Source organism: Gekko japonicus, unplaced genomic scaffold, assembly GCF_001447785.1.
Source record: "Gekko japonicus isolate JY-2015 unplaced genomic scaffold, Gekko_japonicus_V1.1 scaffold10, whole genome shotgun sequence".
NCBI classification, from domain to species: domain Eukaryota; kingdom Metazoa; phylum Chordata; class Lepidosauria; order Squamata; family Gekkonidae; genus Gekko; species Gekko japonicus.
The window spans coordinates 1722754-1732261 of NW_015167526.1; the positions used below are offsets into that span (position 1 = coordinate 1722754).

Sequence of the window (9508 nt, forward strand, 5' to 3'; positions counted from 1 at the left end):
AAAGAGGGAAAATTCTATCACTTTGTTTAAAACAACTCGGTCTCCCAGAAACCAACCAACCAACCCACCCACTAACCAACCAGAAATGTCTTGGCTAAAGAGAGGGCTGCCTCCTGCGGATCCATCCGGCTCATGGTGGCATGTCCCCCGGCCAAGAGAGGTCCCGGGAGAAGGGAACGCTCCTTACATGGAGAGGTGGGGTGCCCACGTTAGCAGAACGGGTCCACAAGACTCACACCCCAAACCGAAAACTGAACTGCACAAAATTTGCTGCTGTTCCTTCCAAAATACATTCAGGAGCAATTCAACCCTCTTGGAGTCTCCTTGGGGAAAGCATGAAAACAGAAAAGAAATAAGAACCTTGGAAAAGAACCCTGGCACACCACCCCCTGCTCCTGCAAAGAACCCCCGTGGCCCATTCGGCAACCGTTCGGGTCTTTCCCTCCCTGAAGGCGGATTAAAAAAATAGATTTATTTTGCAACATTTTCCCTCACAGCAGAAGCATCTTGGCTTTCCTCGAAGAGCCAATTGGGCACCCGAGGCTGAAAAGCCACGTGAATCGGAGACAGAAAACAGGAGAGGTGCAACCCATGGCTTTGGGGTTTGCATCCAATGGGGACGTTTGAGAACAATGGCAAAAAAATATACTAGTTGGGGTGGGGGGGGGAGGGTTTTCGGCTCTCCACAAATACCCTCTGAGCCAAGAACACATGGAGGGGCTGCGTTTGACCAAGGCTGGGACTCGCTCTCCAATTCCCACTCAGCCACGATATTCATAGGGTTCTCCGGATCATGGCCACTTCTGACAACCCAACCTATCGCAAGGCTTCGGGAATCAGAGCGGCTCATTTTGAGAAATGCTGGAGAAAGGGGTGATAACAGATGTCTCTAGATGTGGTCTGCAAGCCAAGCTATCCAGCTCGGCCTCCTGAAGAGCTTTGCTGGTGAGAGCGGCCGGCAACCAGCCAGGAAGCTGAGAGAGGTGGGAAAGGCCTGGAGAAGACGGAAGGGACTTGTGACTGCAGTCCCTGGCTACTCAAAAGGCTGACGCTTGGTTCTCTGCAGCTCCAGCCATCCCACTCCCGGGCTTCATAGAGGCAGCTGATCAGCCACTGCGTGAACAGAGAGCTGGACTTCGTGGGCCTTTGGTCTGATCCAGCCGGCCTCTTCTTACATTCAGGGGGAAAGGCTAGCTCTACTGACTGTAGAAAAGAGCCAGAGTCCAGGAGCACCTTGTTGTTCAGTCGCACAGTCGAGTCCGACTCTTCGCGACCCCATGGACCAGATCATGCCAGGCCTTCCGGTCTTCCACCGTCCTCTGAGGTTTGCTCAACTTCATGTTCGTTGCATCTATGACACTGTCTAACCATCTCATCCTTTGCCGTCCCCGTCTTCTTTGACCTGCAATCTTTCCCAGCATCAGGGTCTTCTTCTCCAGTGAGGGCTCCCTTCTCATTTGGTGGCCAAAGTATTTGAGCTTCAACTTCAGGATCTGGCCTTCCAGGGAACAGTCAGGGTTGATTTCTTTTAGGATTGACTGATTTGATCTCCTTGCAGTCCAGGGGACTCTCAAGAGTCTTCTCCAGCCCCATAGTTCAAAAGAATCTATTCTTCGGCGCTCGGCCTTCCTTATAGTCCAGCTCTCGCAGCCATACATGACTACTGGGAATACCATTGCTTTGACCATGCGGACTTTTGTTGGCAGGGTGATGTCTCTACTTTTGATCATGCTGTTTAGGTTCGCCATCGCTTTCCTCCCAAGGAGCAGGCGTCTTTTAATTTCATGGCTGCTGTCACAGTCTGCGGTGATCTGGGATCCCAGGAACGTGAAGTCTGCCACTACTTCCACAACTTCCCCTTTGCCAAGGAGTGATGGGGCCAGATGCCATGATCTTAGTTTTTTTGATGTTGAGCTTCAAGCCCACTCTTGCACTCTCCTCTTTTACCCTGAGCAAGAGGCTCTTTAGGTCCTCTTCGCTTTCTGCCATTAGGGTGGTATCGTCTGCATATCTGAGGTTGTTGATCTTTAAGGAGCACCTTAAAGACTGACAAAATCTGTGGCGTGCAGGGGAGGAGCTCTCGTGAGTCACTGCTCCACTTCTTCATCTAGATCTACTGAGCTTCAGTTCCAGGAGGGGAGATTTCGAATGGAGAAACTTCTGAATCACGAGAAGACTTCGACGCTGGAACCAAAGACCTACGAAGGTGTTGGGTACTCCCTCCCAGGAGATCTTTAAGCGGAGGTTGGAAAGCCATCTCTCAGGCATGCCCCAGTCTTGGCTGCCCTGCATTCAAAGAGGGGGTTGGACGACGAGGTCTCTTAGACCCCCTTTGACTCCAGGACTGTGTTTGAGGAACGCATGACCTTTCAGGAGAGACATGTCCCACCACCGTAGCAGAAGGCTCTTGGCCACTACGACATCAGCCGCCTCTCGCCCTCCCAGTTTGCATGCACAGGAACCCCAGCTTTAGCAAGGGAGGCAAAGTGCAAACTTTCCCCAGTGCTATGCCTCCGGGACTTTGTGTTTGTCACAGATGCTTGAGGCTGGTCCTGCATTGGGCAGGGGGTTGGACTAGATGGCCTGTATGGCCCCTTCCAACTCTATGGTTCTATGATTCTGTTCTATGACTCAGCCAATCCCCCTGGCTTCTTGGTTCCTCTTCTGCCTTCTAATTCAGGGCTATTTTGGGGCAGGAACACACAGGAATGGAGTTCTCGCTGGCTCCCAAGTTGGCCACGCCCAGCAGGAAATCATTAGCATAATAGGCCACACCCAACAGTAGGAACTCATTAGGATTGACTACATTAGGGGTGTGTGGCCTAACATGCAAAAAGCCCTGGGTTTTGACAACAAACAAGGTAAACAGAATAAGAAGCAAAAGGTGGGTGTGGCTGGATGACCACACTTCTGGTAACATGGGGGTGTAGCCTAATATGTTAATGTGCTGTGCTGTCAGGGGTGTGGCCTAATATGCTAATGAGTTCCTGCTGGTTTTTTTCTACCAAAAAAGCCCTGTTCTAATTCATTTCTCAATGCTATCAAACGAGCAATCGCAGGGTATCAGTCAGCCAGCGCTGCAACCTCATTGCCCGACGACGGGCCATATCCAATCGTCTCTCACCCCCCACAACAGCAGCAAGTGCAGTTTCTCCAGTGGAGGCCATTATCTCATTCAACTGCTGGTCATCCTGACGACCCAAGCCCTCTGTGTGCATCAGACCTTAGATGACTGACAACTGACTGCCCAATGGCAACGGGCCACTCCTCCTCTGCTGCCATCACGAGACACCGCAGGCACCAAGGCAGAAGCACACACCTGCCACCAGTGTTCCCTCTAAGCCGAGTTAGGGTGAGCCAGCTCACAGTTTTTTAGCCTCCGGCTCACACATTTTTTGTCTTAGCTCAGGAAGGGTGGCTCCAGAACAAACGGATTTATGCAGTAGCCAAATCGCTTGCTCACAATTTGAATGCCAGTAGTTCACAAAGTAGGATTTTTGCTCACAAGACTCCACAGCTTAGAGGGAGCATTGCCTGCAACCAAGGACCCAAAATGCTGCCATCAAGGAATGGAGCTAAATTGAGGGATCTACCTGCCGGGACAGGGATTGGTAGAGCGCAGAGATGGCGGGACGAGCTATGCCAATTTGGATGGCAGGTGGCAGATCCCAGTGTTGGATATCCCTTTGCATAAAGAACACAACTAGCATGGGAGAGAGAAAGGTAAAGGTTTCCCTTGCTCGAAAGTCAGTCGAATCCGACTCTAGGGTTGTGGTGCTCATCTCCGTAAAGCCGAAGAGCCAGTGCTGTCCAAAGACGTTTCCATGGTCATGTGGCCAGCATGACTAAACACCAAGGCGCACGGAACGCTGTTACCTTCCCACTGAAGTGGTCCCTATTTATCTACTTGCAATGTCTTGCTTTCGAACTGCTAGGTTGGCAGGAGCTGGAACTAGAGACGGGAGCTCACTCCGTCATGCGGCACACTCGGGTCTCGAACTGCTGAACGACCGCCCTTCCACAGCCTGCAGTTCAGCGTCTTAACCACTTGAGCCACCACAGCTTCTTGGGAGAGAGAGGGGGGGGGGCAAAGCCCTGTTTGTGCGCTATGCCTGTTTCTGTTTGTGGGGATGTTTTGATATAGAGCAGGGAGGCCAAACTGTCGCTCGGGAGCCACATGCGGCTCTTTCACAGATATTGTGCGGCTCCCACTACAGTGGCTGGGGAAGCAAAGGAGAGGCATGCCTCCCCGATCAGTCTTCCCTGCCCCAGCCAGTGCAGAGAAAGAAAGCAACCTGAAGTTTAAATGCATTCTCAACGCCCCCCCCCCCCGCCGCCAGCCAGCTTAGAGAAGGCATTTGTCTCTTTAAATCCCTTCTCCAAGCCAAGCTAGCCAGCGTGGGGGTGGGGGCTTGGAGGACGCAGTTAAAGCGGCTTTCTTCCCACCTCTCCCTCCCTCCCTCCCCCATCTATTTACTGTCTTTCCACTTTCTTTCTTTCCACCTTTCTTCCTCTCTGTCTTTCTCCCCTCCCTCCCCATCTGGAGCTATCAATTTAACATTAATAAAAGCAAATTTGCATATTTTTCAATTAAAACATGTGTGTAATATTTGTCCGCGACTTGCAGCTCTCAGACATCTGACCTTTATTCTATGTGGCTCTTACGTTAAGCCAGTTTGCCCACCCCGGATATAGAGGAACGTTCCAAAATGTGGTCCTCCCCCCTCCAGTCTGAAGTGGCACAGCCCAGTGAAGCTCCTCCCCCATCTGACCACCTCATCCTCCAGCATGTGTGAACCAGGCCTCAATCAGAGACAGGGATGCCGTCTCCAGGTTGGAAAATTCCTGGAGATTTGGGGGGGTGGAGCCTGGGGAGGGTGGGGTTTGAAGAGGGGAGGGACCTCAGTGGGGACGTGTCGCCCTGGAGTCCGCCTACCAAAGCAGCCATTTCTTCCAGGGGAACTGATCTCTGTAGTCAGGAGACTGGTTGTGATTCCGGGAAATTTCCGGGCACCTCCCGGCAACCCTAGATACATGAGTACTGAGTTCCAAGACCACCAACCCTCCCACCCAAACCGATGATAAAGAGCACACACCAAGGACAAGATGCTTTTTAGCCACAGCAGCCCTTTGTAAACCCTTTTTGATATCGGGGGGGGGCGGGGGGAGGTCAGACAAGCTAGAAAAGAGCGAAGGGAAGGAGGCAAAGCTTTTACGAAAAGACAGCAGCAAGGCATAGCTTTGTTCCGCAGGGCCCCCCCCCCCCCCGATGCAGACGTTGGCGACGGACGCCAGAGAACACAGATTGGAGGGGGTGTTGTTGCCAAGGCATCCTCCTCTTTGGAAATGACGGATGATGGCGGCTCTTTGCTCATGCAAGGGGATCCATTAACAGCGAGCAGCAACGGGAGGGGAGTCCCAAAACTAGCGCCACCCACTGGGTGGAAATGATTCCCGGCCGGGGGAAACCGAGCCCAGCCGATCCGGGGGCAGGGCGAGCTCCCCCCGGGCCAAAGGCGTCCTCCGAAAGACAGCCATCATCTCGGATAGTAGTCCTCTGGCACCCCGGTGAGGTTTCTGAGTTTGAGCGCCCTGTCCACCGTTTTGATGTAGCCGCCAATCATCTTCCTCATCTCGGGCGTGTAGGGGTCGTACTCCAGCTTCCGCAGCCCGGAGCGCTTGAAGTTCCCATCCTTCTGGCCCTCGACGCACAGGAGCCGGTCCTCGAGGACCGCGATGCCGAGGAGGCTGACCATCCGCTTGAGCTGGACAAAGAGGTCCCGCTTCAGGTCCTCGAAATGGACCACCAGGACATTCTTCCCATACTTCAGCCAATCGATGGTGTGCGTGGCCCACCAGGGGGCGTAGTTCTTGACAAATTCGGGCCACTCTGAAAGGATAAGGGAGGGGAGAAATTAGGTTCACGGGGAGCGAGGCAGGGAGCATGACCCTACCAGTGTTCCCTCTAAGCTGAGTGAGTGTGAGCCAGCCCACAGTTTTTTAGCCTCTGGCTCACACATTTTTGTCTCGGTTCAGGGAGAATGGCTCCAGAGCAAACTAATTTGTGCCGTAGCCAAATTGCTCACTCACCACTTTAATGCCGGTAGCTCACAAAGTAGAATTTTTGCTCACAAGACTCCACAGCTTAGAGGGAGCATTGGATCCTACACACATTTTTCATTGAGTTCAATAGGATTACTCCCTTGTGATTGTGCTTAGGACCGCAGCCTTGGTTTCAGACAGGCAACCAGCATCGTGAAACCCCAAACCTATTTAAAGTGGAAGTATATATACATGAAGCTGCCGTATACTGAATCAGACCTTTGGATCCATCAAGATTAAGCAGTGACTCTCCAGGGTCCCGGGCAGAGATCTTTCACGTCATCGACCACTTGATCTCTTAAACTGGAGTCACTGGGGATTGAACCTGGGACCTTCTGCATACCAAGCAGAGGCTCTCCCACTGAGCCACGGCCCCTTCCCAAGTACATAAAGCAGCCTTCTTTCAGAGCAGGCCATTGGTCTCTGCCATGGAGTGCTGGATACTCTGGCTGATAGCTGCTCTCAAGGCATTCTGGGTAGCTGAGATCCTTTAACAGGTGACTGAACCTGTCCTCCTTCAAGCTAACTAGCAGTTGCTGTTGTTATCATATAGCCTTGTGTGTAGCATAGCCAGGAGATCCTAAGATTGTCTGGCAGCCACAAGTTCTAGCTCTTTTAGTGTTATGCACCACTAGGCGGCGAGCTAGACTTGTTTTAAAGGCATTTCAAAGGTGGTTTGCCATTGCCTGCCTCTGAGTCATGACCCTGGTATTCCTTGGAAGTCGCCTTTCCAAATACTAGCCAAGGTATCTAAGCAGTTCTCTCACTCAACAATTGCCCCACCCTTAAGTTAACCATACCCATTCAATTACGGCCATAAATAATCTTATTAAGGACACCTTCGCGGGACCTCTGGACCTCTCTTGTCCAGAGACAGATGCCCGGCCACCCAGTTGAGTCCTGTCTTCTCTGACCGGCAGAGGTTCTCCAGGGTCTCAGAGAGCTACAAATGTTCTCCGATACCTCCATCATGAAGTCCTATAAGAGGGGGTGCAGGGGATTGAACCTGAGCCAATCTGCATGCAAAGTTTTCTAGCTTTCCTTGAAATTCCTCAATTTAAGAGCCCCCAGATTCCCTTTAAGGTAAAGGTTCCCTTGCTCGAAAGCCAGTCAAATCCGACTCTAGGGTTGCGGTGCTCATCTCCGTTTCAAAGCCGAAGAGGCAGCGCTGTCCGAAGACGTTTCCGTGGTCATGTGGCCGGCATGACTAAACACCAAGGCGCACGGAATGCTGTTACCTTCTCACTGAAGTGGTACCTATTTATCTACTTGCAATTTCTCGCTTTCGAACTGCTAGGTTGGCAGGAGCTGGGGCCAGAGACAGGAGCTCACTTCGTCATCCCTTTAGAGAATCCCTAAAGTGAAATTCCAAGAGACATTCAAGGCCCACCGAGGGTGGTCTGGGGGACTGGTCATTTGGTTCCCCTCAACATTCCTCAAGCGTTTTGCCCCAGGCAGAGCCCTCCTTGAATTCACTTTGCTGGCAAAGATACCAGACCCCCAAATGCGAGGCTACTGAGGCTCTTTGCCTCTCTGGGGCCGTATTCTACAGTCAGACTTTGACCTGGATATTATCTCCACTGACCGCAGGTGCTTCTGCATGGTATATTTGCCCCAAGTTTGATGCTGTCGGGCAGTGGGGGGGGTTTCCCTCCTTCTGCATGGCATTGTGGTGTGTTCGTGCACACTGCAGGGTTTCCCCGATTTTCCTTTGATCTTTCTCAAACCTGCTTTACTCTGAAGTTTCGGGAAAGATCACAGCAAGGCCTGGGTGGGGAAAATTCAGAGCTTCCTGGTCCCACCTACACAGCAGCCGCTAGCTCCCACATTAGCAGGGCTATTTTTGGGCAGGAACGCACAGGAACAGAGTTCCGGCTGGCTCCTGAGTTGGCCATGCCCAGCAGGAACTCATTAGCATAATAGGTCACACCCAACAGGAGGAACTCATTAGGATTGGCTACATTAGGGGTGTGTGGCCTAACATGCAAAGGAGTTAAAAAAGCCCTGGGTTTTGACAACAAACAAGGTAAACAGAATAAGAAGGGAAAGGTGGGTGTGGCTGGATGACCACACTTCTGGTAACATGGGGGTGTGGCCTAATGGGCTAATGAGCGGTGCTGTCAGGGTGTGGCCTAATATGCTAATGAGTTCTTGCTGTTGGGTGTGGCCTATTGTGCTAATGAGTTCCTGCTGGGCTTTTTCTACAAAAAGAGCCCTGCACATTAGCCATTTCCTTCCCTTACTGCAGAGGGTTTTTCTTTTCTTTTTTTAAAAAAACCCACGGATTCCACCGCATTTTATCAATATGTCGTTTTACCAAAACATGCATTAGGTTCTCTGAATTCCCAGCTTCCGTTTGACCAAAAAAGTGAGTCTACGGTTCCTTTCCCTCCCCACCACCACCTTACAGCTAATCAAGAAAACGTCTTTGCTAAGAAAAGGCCGTCCTCGGGAAAGCTCTTTTGGTGATGATGGATAATCTCATTAGCCGGCTGCTCCATTGGTCACCAGGTCCCAGGAACAGCGAAACGTGTTCCCTTTCTTTTTAAAAAAAAATATTTCAATTATCCCCGAGGTTTCTCGCTAATTCATCCTCACATTAAAATCAGGTGATAAAAAGGATCATGAACCAGCCATAATCTGCCAGGATTCTGCCCGGAGCTGTATCCAATTCGACGCATCCAAGAGGCTGGTCTGTGAGCATCATTGTCTTACACTCCTTGAGAAATGGACTTTCCCTCCCCCCCCCCGACCCTGATTAATAGCTCAGTCTGTATTTTATCCTGCAAAGAATCATTAAACCGAGTATCTGTTTCATTAAACAGATACAGGACAATTCACCTCGCATAATCATATCACATAAAACTTTGCTTTGGAACCATTCCAAGGGATATCATAAAATTAATGCCATGGAACAAAACACTGAATTATTATTATTATTTTTAAAAAATTGCAGAGATTTAAGATTAGGAGGAGAAAATGTCGACTTCAGCCATGGAGAATGGTGGCATTCAACTGGCACAAAGCAGGCATGTAAAATGCCAACAAGCCACGGCCGTCTCATGAGGCAGGGACTGCCCTGGTTAACAACACCACTGACCACTGGAGCAGCTCCGTGAGAAGCCATCTCAGTTTTTGTTTTCTTAAAACTGCAGAGCAGCAAACCAGCCCAGCTCTGTCTCTCTCTTACAAACGTCACCAGTTTCTACAGCACAATTGTGGGAAGTGCCATTTTAGATTTCAGGAGGGAGTTGGAGAATAGATCCAGGCAGGGCTCTTTTTTTTGTAGAAAAAGCCCAGCGGGAACTCATTAGCATAACAGGCCACACCCAACAGCAGGAACTCATTAGCATATTAGGCCACACCCCTGACAGCATAACTCATTAGCATATCGGGCCACACCCCC

At 50.9% G+C, this 9508-nt stretch overlaps 1 protein-coding gene across 1 annotated transcript in view; it reads right to left on the bottom strand.

Annotated features, from left to right (window-relative positions):
• Positions 1–5537: 5537 nt before the first annotated feature.
• WSCD2 (WSC domain containing 2) overlaps positions 5538–9508 on the bottom strand; it is a 64434-nt gene continuing 60463 nt past the window's right edge. Inside the window, exon 8 of the mRNA XM_015413258.1 lies at positions 5538–5890. Coding sequence (XP_015268744.1) covers positions 5538–5890 — 353 coding nt within the window. The remainder of the gene's footprint in view (positions 5891–9508) is intronic.